Source organism: Oncorhynchus gorbuscha, linkage group LG14, assembly GCF_021184085.1.
Source record: "Oncorhynchus gorbuscha isolate QuinsamMale2020 ecotype Even-year linkage group LG14, OgorEven_v1.0, whole genome shotgun sequence".
NCBI classification, from domain to species: Eukaryota; Metazoa; Chordata; class Actinopteri; order Salmoniformes; family Salmonidae; genus Oncorhynchus; species Oncorhynchus gorbuscha.
This window is the reverse complement of record NC_060186.1, coordinates 25,932,889-25,949,138: the sequence shown is the minus strand read 5'-3', so window position 1 is coordinate 25,949,138 and position 16,250 is coordinate 25,932,889. Positions and strand designations below refer to the sequence as shown.

The 16,250-nt window shown below is 40.9% G+C and overlaps 1 protein-coding gene across 2 annotated transcripts in view; it reads right to left on the bottom strand.

Moving 5' to 3' along the window:
• LOC123994721 (copine-8) overlaps positions 1–14,355 on the bottom strand; it is a 131,208-nt gene extending 116,853 nt beyond the window's left edge. For both annotated transcript variants that reach the window (XM_046297649.1, XM_046297648.1), the window contains exon 1: positions 14,102–14,355. In XM_046297649.1, the coding sequence (XP_046153605.1) occupies positions 14,102–14,147 (46 nt within the window). In that variant the 5' untranslated portion in view covers positions 14,148–14,355. The remainder of the gene's footprint in view (positions 1–14,101) is intronic.
• Between the last annotated feature and the right edge of the window lie 1,895 nt (positions 14,356–16,250).

Here is a 16,250-nt window from a genome sequence, read left to right as displayed (position 1 = left end):
AGTTTGAACCCCTGCGGTCTCTGGCCCCACACGCACCTCGCCCGGCAATCTAGATGTGTGAAGGTTCGTGTATTTTCTGTAGGGAAGCTAATTATCCAGTGTGTAGGACATTCCTGGGAGTGTGTAAACCTACATTTTGTATTACCATTTCATTTTTGTATGTTCTCTATAGTTATGTACTTGAACATGTATTATTTGACAAATTTGGCACATTTGGGCAGACTTGATAGAAAATGTCCATGCTTCACTGGATCAATCTGAAACTTTGCACTAACACTGCTGCCATCTAGTGGCCAAAATCTAAATTGCTCCTAAACTGCAATATGATGGCCTCGCTTACATTTCAAAGATAATACGAAAAAAAAGAAAACGCACGTTTTTTTGTTTGTATTATCTTTTACCAGATCTAATGTGTTATATTCTCCTACATTCATTTCACATTTCCACAAAGCGTTTCCTTTCAAATAGTAGAATATGCATATCCTTGCTTCAGTTCCTGAGCTTCAGGCAGTTAGATTTGGGTATGTCATTTTAAGCTAAAAAAATAAAATAATTTTAAACAGTACAATCCTCAAGAGGTTTTTAAACCATACTCTGTTTCATCTCAAACTTCGAGCAGACACTACTAAATCGGATGTACCAATGAACATTCATTCGGTTGGGACACGCGCATTGCATTACAGTACCGTGTACCGCTAGCAGCATTTTAGTCAAATAAAGATGGTTATACTAGTTGTTTCGTCTGTATTTTATAAATGTGCAATAAGCATAAAATAAATTATATAAGGAATTGGCAACTCGTTTTCATTCTGAGATATAAGGTAGGCCACTTGATTTCAACATCTGAAAAAAGGGAACAGGTTAGCATGCTGTTCAAACAGTGGGAGACAGACAGAAGGGTGTATTCATAACAACCATTTTGCCTTGTTAGCGGAATTCAGAGTTTGTGGAACTATACCTAGATCCCAGTTGGCTACACTTGAAATATAAATATTAGCTGGCTACTCACTAGCATGTGGGCTTGTGCTTGAGAGATTGTTTATGAGACCGGTGTTAATTATCTATAATGCCTGCTACACTATTAGTGAATGTGCATTATGCATGGTTAAATTTGTAACAAAAAAAGGGCATTTTTATTGACAGACCTGAAAGCCAGATCCGTGTTCATTGCAAAACGTAAGGCCATAACCGCTCAGCCTTTAATCCAATGCATCCCAAACATGCTCAACGGGTGACGTGTCTTGTGAGTCTGCAGGCCATGGAATAACTGGGGACATTTTCAGCATCCAGGAATTGTATAGAAATCCTTAAGCATTATCATGCTGAAACATGAGTTGACGGCACCCGTGTAATGATCATGCCATTTAATCAGCTTCTTGTTATGCCACCTTTGTCAGGTGGATAGATTATGTTGGCAAAGGAGAAATGCTCACTAACAGGGATGTAAACACATTTCTTATGAAAAACTTCTGGGATCTTTTATGTCAACTCATGAAATATGGAACCAACACTACCTGTTGCGTGTAGATTTTTGTTCAGTGTAAATTCAAATCCTTTTTTTTTGTTTTGTTGTTTGTTTCTTCTCATTTGTGTTTATTGTACTTGGTTCGGCAAAGTGAACAATATTGGCCCTTTGAATTGAAATGAGAGAAAGAGAGAGGAAAACCAGATCCAAATGAGTCACAGCTTTTCTGTGGTTCAACAATGAACATGGACGCAAAGAAACACAGATTACTAGTGCTGGGTGAAAAACAAAATCGACAGTTACAGATCGCAATTTTTCATATTGTTACTGTAGGTAATGTCAGCTAGCGTTGGCTGTACCTGTACCAAAACTCTTGTATTTTTTATCCTGTAGCTTGTTCTCTCTTATTTTAAAACAGTGAGCCAAGCTAACATGTTTTCAACACTTTGAGTTGTTTTCTCAAACAGCAGACACAGTGAGCAATGCGTTTAGAACATTCAATCACAATAAAATGACAGTATGGAATCGCAATACATAATCACAATACACATTCTATCAGCACCTAAGCATTGTGATAATATTGTATCGTGAGGTCACTGGCAATTCCCTGCTCTACTGGATTACACACACACACACAGAACACGCAAATTACACAGTTCTGTGGACATTTTTTCCAGCCATATAGAAAGTCTCCTCAAAGCTCTGGGTATTGGGAGCAGTCAAGTCATTTCCTCAGTGTGTGGATCTTGACGAGGTGCGCTAAGACTCCCCAAGCAGACCCAAACCAGATTACATGGCAGGACCTTGCCACACACACACACACACCTCACTGGCCATTACCCACGCTCAGAGACTATGTCTTCCAATTTCATTTCAGCTCCACACGCTTTCAGCCAAATTGCAAATCCCACAGATTACTTTGCTCCTGTAAGGTCTTCCAAAATCCATTCAGCTCCCACAGTTCCAGCCAAATGTCCATTGGTCTTTCGCTCTCTTTTCATCCTCCTCTCCTATGTGCGAATCCTCCATTGTATTTTTGTCTTTCTCTGAGTTGTATTGAACCAGGTCACAGCATGGTCCCTGTCTCAGCTCAATCCAGCCAGACACTTTTGTCACTTCTCCAATACAAGCCATTATCTTATCTTTATGGGTCCAAAAGGGCAATAATCACTTCCTGGAGTCAAAGAGGGAACCAAAGCACCAACAAGAACCTTCAAGACAAGAGAGGAACTAGTTGAATGTTGTTGGCTTTCTGTCATTAAAACAGACAGATGTGGATCTATAATTTCTAGACTAATAGCCTATCTCCAGCTCGGGAGTAAGATGGAACCAGTTGCTTTTCAAAAAGTTTGTTGGAGATAATAAAGACGATTCACTCTTATCACTTGTGACTGTTGGGTTGGAGCCAATAGAATGTGTGTGTGTGTGTGTGTTTGTGTTTCTGTTGTGCACATGTTTTATGCCTGCAAGCATGCATGGCTATTGGATAGGAATGCTCTGCCTGCCTTCACCTGGTATGGTCAAATCATCCAGTACCATGTGATCCAGGTTCCTCGTTGCCTCCCACTCCTTTGTCCATGGTGATCTGTGTGTCCGGGACAGGTCTAAAGTGAGTAACTTAGCTCACACACTTTGCTTCCTCCATTCTGGTCTCCCCAATCCGGTCTTCTCAATTTAGTGCAAACAAATAAAAAGAGACAAGGACAGGATGACACTTTAGAATATTAAGATGCACCATTCAACCAATGGCATTGCCCTCGAGACAGAATTTAAGTGAATTAGGGACAGTACTTGTACTTGTAATGTTTACGACCACAAATAACAATAGCTGTAGAGACCCTGTGTATATAAAATGTGGACATCAACTTTGCCGCTCCAGCATGCTTTTGTGGCACATGCAATGCCTAGCAGGGCCAAGGGCCAGAAGGTTGAGGGTTTGCTGACCACCACGGACGAGCTCAGTCTCCCTGCCTGTTTCATTAGGCCTACACTACGATTAGAACAGGCTGCAGACAATGATCAACTAGGGGAAAAAAAATCAGATGTTCGCCATTTTGATGCCGTATGTAGAATTATATCAAATATACGCAACACATTTTCCACCAACAGGTTTCTGTGCCCAAGTACCACACAACCAACAAAACATACCGACTTCGGGCGCTTATCATGGCAATATCATGGTTTGCATTTTCAACACCACAATAAATAGACTGTCAATCTCGACCAACAGAAATGACATCCCTCCACATCTTGTAGGCCTACCCAGTCTCGAAGGCTTGGCAATCTCCCAATGTCATTACAATTGTTGGTGTTTTCTAACAGATCTCTTTCCATCAAATTGCCTCTGCACAGGTTGAATTGATGATATTTGTCAGTAGAATTTTTTATTTTATACACACACACACACACACACACACACACACACGAAGTTGGAAGTTTGAATATACTTAGGTTGGAGTCATTATATCTAGTTTTTTCAACTACTCCACCATTTTCTATAGGTTTGGCAAGTCGGTTAGGACGCCTACTTTGTGCATGACGGGTCTTTTTTTTTTTTTCAACAATTGTTTACAGACAGATTATTTCACTTATAATTCAGTGTGTCACAATTCCAGTGGGTCAGAAGTTCACATACACTTAGTTGACTGTGCCTTTAAACAGCTTGGAAAATGCCAGAAAATTATGTAATGGCTTTAGAGGCTTCTGTTAGGCTAATTGACATCATTTGAGTCAATTGGAGGTGTACCTGTGGATGTATTTCAACACCTACCTTCAAACTCAGTGCCTCTTTGCTTGACATCATGGGAAAATCAAAAGAAAATCAGCCAAGACCTCAGGAAAAAAAAAAAAAAAATTGTAGACCTCCACAAGTCTGGTTCATCCTTGAGAGCAATTTCCAAACGCCTGAAGGTACCAAGTTCATCTGTACAAACAATAGTACGCAAGTATAAACACCATGGGCCCACGCAGCCGTCATACCGCTGAGGAAGGAGACGCGTTGTCTCCTAGAGATGAACGTACTTTGGTGCGAAAAGTGTAAATCAATCCCAGAACAAAAGGACCTTGTGAAGATGCTGGAGGAAAACAGGTACAAAAGTATCTACATCTACAGTAAAATGAGTTGTCGACATAACCTGAAAGGGCGCTCAGCAAGGAAGAAGCCACTGCTCCAAAACCGCCATAAAAAAGCCAGACTATGGTTTGCAAACTGCACATGTGGACAAAGATCATACTTTTTGGGAAAATGTCCTCTGATCTGATGAAACAAAAATAGAACTGTTTGGCCATAATGACCATCGTTATGTTTGGAGGAAAAAGGGGGAGGCTTGCAAGCCAAAGAACACCATCCCAACCGTGAAGCACAGGGGTGGCAGCATCATGTTGTGGGGGTGCTTTGCTGCAGGAGGGACTGGTGCACTTCACAAAATAGATGGCATCATGAGGGAGGAAAATTATGTGGATATATTGAAACGACATCTTAATACATCAGTCAGGAAGTTAAAGCTTGGTCACAAATGTGTCTTGCAAATGGACAATGACCCCAAGCATACTCCCAAAGTTGTGGCAAAATGGCATAAGGGCAGCCAAGTCAAGGTATTGGAGTGGTCATCACAAAGCCCTGACCTCAATCCTATAGAACATTTGCCGGGAGAACTGAAAAAGCATGTGCGAGCAAGGAGGCCTACAAACCTGACTCAGTTACGCCAGCTCTGTCAGGAGGAATGGGCCAAAATTCACCCAATTTATTGTGGGAAGCTTGTGGAAGGCTACCCGAAATGTTTGACCCAAGTTCATTTAAAAGCAATGCTACCAAATACTAATTGAGTGTATGTAAACTTCTGACCCACTGGGAATGTGATGAAAGAAATAAAAGCTGAAATAATTCTCTTCTATTATTCTGATAATTCACATTCTTAAAATAAAAGTGGTGATCCTAACTGACCTAAGACAGGGAATCTTTACTAGGATTAAATGTCAGGAATTGTGAAAAACTGAGTTTAAATGGATTCGGCTAAAGTGTATGTAAACTTCAACTGTGTATATACACACACAGTACAAATATCTTAAAAAGTTACCATGATTACACAATAAACTCAGGGACTTATTTCAACTGTGGTCCCTATTTTGCACATAAGTACATGTACAATTACATACAGTGTATTCAGAAAGTATTCAAACCCCTTCCCCTTTTCCACATTTTGTTGTTAGTCTTATTCTAAAATGGATTAATTACAACGTTCCTCAATCTACACACAATAGCCCACAATGACAAAGCAAAAAAAAAAACAGGTTTAGACATTTTGTAAATGTATTAAAAATAAAAAACAGAAATACCTTATTTACATAAGTATTCAGACCCTTTGCTAGGAGAATCGAATTTGAGCTCAGGTGCATCCTGTTTCCATTGATCATCCTTCAGATGTTTCTACAACTTGGAGTCCACCTGTGGTAAATTCTATTGACTAGACTCATGATTTGGAAAGGCACACACACACACACACACACCAGTCCATGTAAGGTCCCACTGTTGACATTGGATGTCAGAGCAAAAACCAAGTCATGAGGTCGAAGGAATTGTCCGTAGGCTCAGAGACAGGATTGTGTCAAGTCACAGATCTGGGGAAGGGTACCAAAAAAAAATCCCTGCTGAATTGAAGGTCCACAATAACACTTTGGCCTTCATTCATTCTTAAAACTCTTCCTAGAGCTGGTAGCCCAGCCAAACTGAGCAATCCCTTTTTTCAGGAAGGTGACCAAGAACTCAATGGTCACCCTGACAGAGCTCTAGAGTTCCTCTGTGGAGAGGATGAAGCAAAGATTGAACTCTTTGACCTGAATGCCAAGTGTAACGTCTGGAGGAAACCTGGCACCATCCCTACAGTGAAGCATGGTGTTGACAGCATCATGCTGTGGGGATATTTTTCAGCGGCAGGGACTGGGAGATATTCAAGAAGAATCGAGGCTGTAATCGCTGCCAAGAGATGCTTCAACAAAGTACTGAGTAAAGGGTCTGAATACTTATGTAAATGTGATAGTTATGTTTTCTTTTTTATACATTTGCAAAAATGTACACAAACCTGTTTTTGCTTTGTCATTATGGTTATTATGTCTAGATTTGAGAAGGGGGGGACAATTGAAGCAATTTTAGAATAAGGCTGTAACGTAAAAAAATGTTTGGAAAAAGGGGTCTGAATAGTTTCCCAATGCACTGTGGATAAAGACACATTAGAGACAAAAAAATAAATAAAAGTTAGACTGTTCACACATTAGCCAGCTTTTGACATGCTTTTTAAAAGTGGACATGGTATTGAGTTGCTGTGGTTGTGTGTTCCACTCAGCAGCACAGGTATATAAAAATGTGTTCTCATCATATAGACTATAAGTCTAAACAGTGAATATTAGAGTCTGACTCTGGTATTATGTGGGTGGACATCTAACAAAAAACTTTTAAAAAAACATTGGTACCTGGAGTCAGTGATCATTCTGTGGACCAGGCCAATTTGAAAAAAATAACACTATTATCTATAGACACTCATTTTAAGCAGCTACGATGGCTATGGGGGGGGGGTTTAAGTACAATTCTTACAAGCTTGTTTTGGATGGTCTGTAGCTTATTCTTTAGATATTTGGGGTTGATTATGAACCATGATGTGCAGGCATAAGGACTAGCACACTTACCAGATTCTAAAAATAATAATAAATAAGGGGCTATAGGTTCCAAAGTTTCCATCCAATTGGTGACAGATTTATGCAAAAATGCATATTTTCCCATCAGAGTTGTTTCCATCAAATTGACTAAATATGTAGTGCACATAAAAATTACTTCAGAAATTAAATTCCCATGTCCTGAATAAAAAAATATGAGTTTCCGTACAGACCCCCTCCATGCCCAGCAGGCACCAGAGCGTGACTCAGAACCAGCATTTACCTAACATCCCTTATGTATATATTGCCACAACCCTCAGTCTCTTCTGCAGAGGTTTAGGTGTAGTGCATGTGCCCACTCTGGCCTTGGCATGGGCGCTCCAGCCAACACCTCGCAGATACAGTGCGGGTATAGCCTACATGATGAGATTATTACAGACAAAAGCGCAATATCATTTACTTGTCAAAACTGCAGCCAAGCATCGATCATCATGTCATCAGAATAAGACCGCACTGTGAAGTAAATCATTATTTCATCTGCGGCCTAATAAAATGGCATGCTTTCCCCTGATATCGTGATAGTTGTTATCCGGCATGTACTTTACCTCACATAGAAAGGATGTCAAGCCATTTTGAGGATGCTGGAATTATATTTTGGATGTACGTGCGCATGCCTACAGAAGACATATGAAGTAGCCTAATCAGACTAAAACATTGTGACTGGTTGTGTTCATGCCCCCCCCCCCCCACAGTAACTTTCAAACTGCCCCTTAGCTAATGAATATCTGGCATCATCCAGGCCCCAAATTGGCCATCATCAATAACCCTGTGACTGTCACCTGAAAGATGTCCAAGGCGACCCACAGCTAGAGCCATGTTTCCACTCTCAATCTTACTTTCCATTTCAAATTAAAGGCCATCATTCAGTTCCATAACCAAAGCAGGCAGACAGGGTACAGGAGGGCTGCCAAGCCTTTAGAGAGGAGAGAGAGAGAAATCATTTTGTTCCAACAGCCAGAGGAGAAACATTTTGAAGTACGAACTGACATCCAGACATTGGTTAAAATATGAATTTGAGAGGAAAGTGGGGCGAGGGACGGTTTGCTTAGTTTCTGTCCAAAGTCGAGCAATGAAGCCCTTTATCTACTTCCCCAGAGTCAGGTGAACTTGTGGATACCATTTGAGTTCACTTCAGGTTAAACATGCCTGATTATTCCTCAATGCTTACCCTCCCCTACTCTCTAAAAGACTGTTGTTTGGGGGAGTTAGTTTGTTTTGGCCTGAAACAGAGCACAACCTCAGGGATAGGAAAGCCACGTTTTGTTCTCCAAATACCAAAATGTCAATAAACATTTTTAATTAGAAATCTGCAAATCTAACCCAGAGTCAGGGAAAGCTTGCTGGGCCAGTGCCCCCTTACAAAAATATATATATATTTAAGTATCCGTTATTTATGTCTCTGCATCAAACATGAAGGAAGTTAGAGGTAGTTTTGCAAGCCAGTCATTGTGCTAACGCTACTTAGCAATTCCGCTAACTCTAGTTGTCAACTTCCCAGAGACATACGAAAAAACTACCACAACTTATGGATTGATAATAGTGGCTGTCATGAAGTCAGCCAATTGGTGACAGTTGTGTTGATAAGAAGAGTGGCTGTCCCACAGAGATGAGATGGAATATCTGACATCTAAGGACGCTGTCAGAGTCAGTTACACACTGGCAGGGAGAGAAAACACCAGGAGAGAGGGGGAAAGAGACAGGGAGAGGGGACAGACACATTGACAGGTATCCAGGAAAAAAGAGAGGGGAAGAAAGGAACAAGCGAGAGAGAGGTGTGAGAAAAGGGGAGATTGGGCCCCTGCTATGAACCCTAGCATGTCATGGTACCACTGGTCCCTATGGTGCCCCCCTGCCCTCCTCTTCAATCAGAGAGGTTAATGAGGCCTTAAACTCTGACACCTGTGCTCCCATCACTGATTAGACACATCCCTGAACAAGCGCTGAGAAAACCAGACACCACAGATTACCATAAAACACAGCCAGACACCACACGAGTGGTACAACAGGGAACCACACAATAACTACAGTATCAGAGACAACCAGCCAGACAAAACTAAATCAGACGTACAGTTGAAGTCGGAAGTTCACATACACCTGAGCCAAATACATTTAAACTCAGTTTTTCACAATTGCTGACATTTAATCCTAGTAAAAAATTCCCTGTTTTAGGTCAGTTAGGATCACCACTTTATTTTTAGAATGTGAAATGGCAGAATAATACCAGACAATTTATTTCAGTTTGTATTTATTTCATCACATTCCTAGAGGGTCAGAAGTTTACATACTCAATTAGTATTTGGTAGCATTGCTTTTAAATAGTTTAATTTGGGCCAAACCTTTTGGGTAGCCTTCCGCAAGCTTCCCACAATACGTTGGGGGAATTTTGGCCCCTTCCACCTGACAGAGCTGGTGTAACTAAGTCAGGTTTGTAGGCCTCCTTCCTCACACACACTTTTTCAGTTCTGCGCACAAATGTTCTATAGGATTGAGGTCAGGGTTTGTGATGGCCACTCCAATACCTTGACTTTGTTGTCCTTAAGCCATTTTGCCACAACTTCGGAAGTATGCTTGGGGTCATTGTCCATTTGGAAGACCCATTTGCGACCAAGCTTTAACTTCCTGACTGATGTCTTGAGATGTTGCTGAGCTGCCTTTTCGGTTATGTCGATATAGAACTTGTTTTACTGTGGATAGATACTTTTGTACCCGTTTCCTCCAGCATCTTCACAAGGTCCTTTGCTGTTGTTCTGGGATTGATTTGCACTTTTCGCACAAAGTATGTTCATCTCCAAGAGACAGAATGCATCTCCTTCCTGAGCGGTATGACAGCTGCGTGTCCCATGGTGTTTATACTTGCGTACTATTGTTTGTACAGATGAACGTTGTATCTTCAGGCGTTTGGAAATTGCTCCCAAAGATGAACCAGACTTGTGGAGGTCCAGAATTTTTTGAAGTCTTGGCTGATTTCTTTGTATTTTCGCATGTCAAGCAAAGAAGCACTGAGTTTGAAGGTAGGCCTTGAAATACATCCACACCTCCAATTGACTCAAGTGATGTCAGAAGCTTCTAAAGCTATGACATCACTTTCTGGAATTTTCCAAGCTGTTTAAAGGCACAGTAAACTTAGTGTATGTAAACTTCTGACCCACTGGAATTGTGATACAGTGAATTAATCTGTCTGTAAACAATTGGAAAAATTACTTAGGACATTTACTTTGCATGACACAATTGACTTGCCAAAACTATAGTTTGTTAACAAAAAAAATTGTGGAGTGGTTGAAAAATGAGTTTTAATGACTCCCACCTAAGTGTATGCAAACTTCCGACTTCAACTGTATGTACCATGCAAGGAAATAGCAAGATAATGCAACATCTGAACAATTCATACATTCTAACTCATACAGAGGTAGAACCAATCACTGAATTGGGAATACAGTGCTAGTACAATGTAACACTTTACGGAACGGTTAGGTTTCGTAAATTGTTCTTTACTGCTGCTCTTTAATCATTTGTTATTCTTATCTCTTACTTTTTGGGGGGAGGTGGGGGTATTTTCTTAAAACTGCATTGTTGGTTAAGGGCTTGTAAGTAAGCATTTCACGGTAACGTCTACACCTGTTGTATTCAGCACACGCGACAAATAACATTTGATGAGATTTAGGTGCGCTTTATTACACCAAGCCAAGAATCAATTTCTCCAGGACGATCCGACAGTTACTGAGGAATCCAGCCCCTTATTCATATTAATTGGACTCTGGTCAACACAGAAATGTACTGTGTCACGATGACAGTAAATAGGCATATAGCCCAACCCAACCAGCGCAGAGACATCCACCTACAGTAGCCTACAGTACCCACACGTAAACATGATATAATATGACTGCAGGCAGGGAGGGAAGAGAGAGAGAGTTATCTGTACTAACAGTCTTTGCCTCCATTGGAGCTCTGGGCAGAGAGAGAAGACATTGAGAGGGAAGAAATTGAGAGAGAGAGAGACTTATCCCTTCATCAGACAGTGTGTGTATTTGTGTGCGTTTGAGAGCAGAGCCTTGTTTGTGGTGTGTGAGAGAGAGAGAGAGAGAGAGAGAGAGCCTTTTAGGCACACACACACACACCTGGCCGCGTTATCATGGTACCTCACCTCCTCTCTGGGGTGTGATGAGTGTGAAGGCATTCCCTACTGACCCCCTCTATGCCCAGCAGGCACCAGAGCATGACTCAGAACCAGCATTTACCGAACATCCCTTATGTACAGTGGAGCAAAAAAGTATTTAGTCAGCCACTAATTGTGCAAGTTCTCCCCGTTAAAGAGATGAGGCCTGTAATTTTCATCATAGGTACACTTCAACTATGACAGACAAAATGAGAAAAAAAATCCAGAAAATCACATTGTAGGATTTTTAATGAATTATTTGCAAATTATGGTGGAAAATAAGTATTTGGTCAACAACAAAAGTTTATCTCAATACTTTCTTATATACCCTTTGTTGGCAATGACAGAGGTCAAACGTTTTCTGGAAGTCTTCACAAGGTTTCACACACTGTTGCTGGTATTTTGGCCCATTCCTCCATGCAAATCTCCTCTAGAGCAGTGATGTTTTGGGGCTGTTGCTGGGAAACAGACTTTCAACTCCCTCCAAAGATTTTCTATGGGGTTGAGATCTGGAGACTGGCTAGGCCACTCCAGGACCTTGAAATGCATCTTACGAAGCCACTCCTTTGTTGCCTGGGCGGTGTGTTTGGGATCATTGTCATGCTGAAAGACCCAGCCACGTTTCATCTTCAATGCCCTTGCTGATGGTAGGCTTTATTACTTTGGTCCCAGCTCTCTGCAGGTCATTCACTAGGTCCCCCCGTGTGGTTCTGGGATTTTTGCTCACCGTTCTTGTGATCATTTTAACCACACATGGTGAGATCTTGTGTGGAGCCCCAGATCGAGGGAGATTATCAGTGGTCTTGTATGTCTTCCATTTCCTAATAATTGCTCCCACATTTGATTTCTTCAAACCAAGCTGCTTACCTATTGCAGATTCAGTCTTCCCAGCCTGGTGCAGGTCTGCAATTTTGTTTCTGGTGTCCTTTGACAGCTCTTTGGTCTTGGCCATAGTGGAGCTTGGAGTGTGACTGTTTGAGGTTGTGGACTGGTGTCTTTTATACTGATAACAAGTTCAAACAGGTGCCATTAATACAGGTAACGAGTGGAGGACAGAGGAGCCTCAAAGAAGAAGTTACATGTCTGTGAGAGCCAGAAATCTTGCTTGGTTGTAGGTGACCAAATACTTATTTTCCACCATAATTTGCTAATAAATTCATTAAAAATCCTGCAATGTGATTTTCTGGATTTTTTTCCCTCATTTTGTCTGTCATAGTCGAAGTGTACCTATGATGAAAATTACAGGCCTCTCATATTTTTAAGTGGGAGAACTTGCACAATTGATGGCTGACTAAATACTTTTTTTGCCCCACTGTATATAGTGCCTCTTCTGCAGAGTCTGACACATAAGGGGTAATATGTGATGTATTACCTGGAGGTGATAGGTTAAGTAATCCCTCTCACCCCACCCCCCCTAAGTTTTAGATGCACTATTGTTAAGTGACTGTCCCACTGGATGTCATAAGGTGAATGCACCAATTTGTAAGTCGCTCTGGATAAGAGCGTCTGCTAAATGACTTAAATGTAAATGTTAAATGTGATAGAAATAACACATTTGAATGGACTGATTCCTCTAGAGAATTAAGCTACTGGATCAGAATGGTATGGTCAAATATTGAGTAACTAGTTATTGTGTGTGTTTTAAAAAAATGATTTCCCTTTCATTCAATTTAGTCCATAGGGAGAGATCTAGGGGGAATTTCCTTGTGAAGTAGGCCCACACTTTGTTTCAATACGACATGTGTTATCCAGGCTGTATCACAGCCGGCCTTGATTGAGAGTCCCATAGGGCAGTGCACAACTGGCCCAGGGTCTTCCGGGTTTGGCAGGGGTAGGCAGTCATAGTAAATAAGAATTTGTTCTTAACTGACTTGCCTAGTTAAATAATGGGTCAAATAAAAATTAATGGAGTGGTTAGAAAGTCTCACTTTCTTTGTGTGTCGTCTTTCTTTCAATATCAGTTGATTAAATAACGAGTGACAGTCCAGTGACAACACTATGATTCCCATTCCAGTGAGGCCAACATTCCCTCAGTTGAACTATTCTAAAAGGACCCATTAAATATATACGGTTGGGCGAGGACGGAGGAGCCGTTATGCAACAGGAAGGCACGTCTCCAGAGAAAGAGGGTGGTTAAAGCGGGCTAGTGATACACCCTCAACCCGCTATATCTAGCCTACCCTTCTATTCCAGCTCACAAACACGTCTGACTGTCGCTGCACTTAGAATAGGCTACATCAAATCACCAACCTACTCCTGGCATATAGTTAACCTTTCGTCAAACGTCAATGTACATATATTTGTGTGCTTCTGATCAGTTCGGTGAGTGACAGCCCACAACAAACCACGAGTCAGAACAAGTGTCAAATTATTCAGTGAGAACAATATTCTAACATATGGCAAGATAGGGAATGTTGGTTTTGTTGTTTATGCCTATTCGAGGCTGTTGGTGTCCATTGATAGTCCTCCAACAGGAATAATGCCAGGTTACTGCCTACTAAATACCTGATAGACTATAGTTCGAAAGTTAATTGTAAACTTACCACCCAAAACTAAAACAAAGGAAAAATGTGAACACCGCACTCTTATCTAGATACATTGTAGCCTAAAGTAATTATCAACAGTGCGGTTGGTTGAACAACAGTGACTTCTTCAAAATGTTACTACAACCAGAACGGAAGATAAAAGCCCGAATATTTGCCCATACCATATCCTCCTTCCGTGACAGTCATATCAAACCCCGACAAAAATGGGTCACACTGAAGCCATTCTCTTACCTGCAAGACACTGTGATTTCAACTTTGGTGGCAGGGATGGAAGCATTGAGCGGGTCGAAATCTCCTATTGACGCCATGTTGCGAAGCTTTTGCAATTTTTCAAGATGGAAAATATTTTTGTCCAACCCCTTTTAGCAGAGCAATCGGACAAACTACACCTCCTTTAGTGAAACGAGAACGAATGCATGTGGACGGAAAGAAGATGAATGCTCCGAGTAGGCTACTAGCGCTGGAGTGATGTCTATGGGGGGTGATAAGAGACATATATAAGCCTAGGCAACCGTACCACCTGACATGACATGAATCCTTACTAACATCTGCCTGACGCCTGTGTCCCATGTTAATGAAAGTAATAATGTGCATAGTTTATATTTATATTAATTAAATCTCAACCATAAATGTTAGAAACGTACTATTTTTCCCATGCAAGAAGATGTTCTGACGTAGCCACCTTGAACTATAGTGTAGCCTACGCTTGTGTATTTCCTGTTATCGCTAATGGCCTAGTAAAGATGATGTCCAATCTATAGGTAATCTGTCTTTCCCTCAACACCTCATGGCATGGTATGTTATTTTAACTCACTGTATGCAGATCTCGATGTTGTTAGCCAATCACAGACTGTTGTTACCAGTTCTATCAAGTATAAATGTAAAATGGTTAAGTTTAGTGTTAGTTTCGGGTTTATCGTCAGGACGTCCCAAGGAACCTGAATAGCAGTGACCGTTCATAGAGTGAGAGACGGGCACGGTATTTGAAAGCTCGGCGACGACACAGACATTCATTTCTTTATTTACATGCGGCATAAGCGATTTTCGAGCGTCTGCCCAAGATAGTTTCCTTGGAGATGATGAAAAGAACTACCAAGATGTCCTTGATCCAATTGAGGACTAAGTAGGCTATATTTAAGTTGTGATATCGTGAGGAAATATTTAGGCCTACTGTGTTTATAAGTCCAATTTTATTTATTTGAAAATAATTACTTTTTGTTGATGACGAGTTGATAACATATTGTCGTATTGTCATGATTTACTATGTTGATAGGGGAGTAGGCTAGTGTACATTTGACTTGTAAAAGACACAAACACATCATCTAATCAAAGTAATCAAAGCAAAATTATTGCACCTATTGAAATGTAATGTGTTTTTAGTGTGTATTCTGCTGCATTTAATATGCCACTGTTGCCTTTTGGATCAAATTCAGTGTGCACACGTCTGACTTGACTTGATCCATGTTCAAGTGAGGCCATTCCATGTCCATTGCTTTGTATGAGAAGGCAGTTTGGTAGAAGGTGGTGGACCGTTTGAGGATGCTACAGTCACCCCTGGAGAAGGTTCTTGGGACTCTGCTATTTAAGTCTGAGCAGAGGTTTGACGAAAACATTCAAAGGTGGTGTTGCTATATTGCATTTTATTTTGAATACTAGCAGATGTTGGAGTAGAGAATGAAATGTGGTAAACTGAACAGGTTGAACTTGTTGTGTACACTCTTAGAAAAGGTGGTTCCAAAGGGTTATACGGAAGTCCCCATCGGAGAACCCTTTAAAGAACCATTTTTGTTTCGAGTAACAACCCTTTTTGGTTCCATGTAGAACCATCTGTGGAATGGAACGCAAAAAGGGTTCTACCTAGGCACCAAAGGGTTTCTACCTGGAATCAAAAAGGGTTCTTCAAAGGGTTCTCCTATGGGGACAGCGGAAGAATCCTTTTAGGATCTAGATAGCCCCTTTTTTCCTGAGTGTAGGCCTATAATTGTCGTGGTTTTCTGTAAAAATAAATGCAACAAGCCCTGTGCCCTCTCTGGAGGATCTAGCAAGATAGCGAATCATTGCATCACATACTCAGTATGACTATAATGAACATTTCTATCTTGCACTGTTATGCAATTATTAACTCTTGCCACTCGGATCCCTTTAGTGGGATCATTTTCGTCTACATCCGGTAAATTGCAGAGCACCAAATTCAAATTAAATTACTAAAAATATTAAATTTTCAAGAAATCACAATTGCAATACACCAAAACACAGCTTAACTTGTTGTTAATCCAGCCGGCATGTCAGATTTCAAAAAGGCTTTACGGTGAAAGCAAACCATGCGATTATGTGAGGACAGCTCTCGGCAGACAAAACATTAAACAGCTAGCAGCAAAGT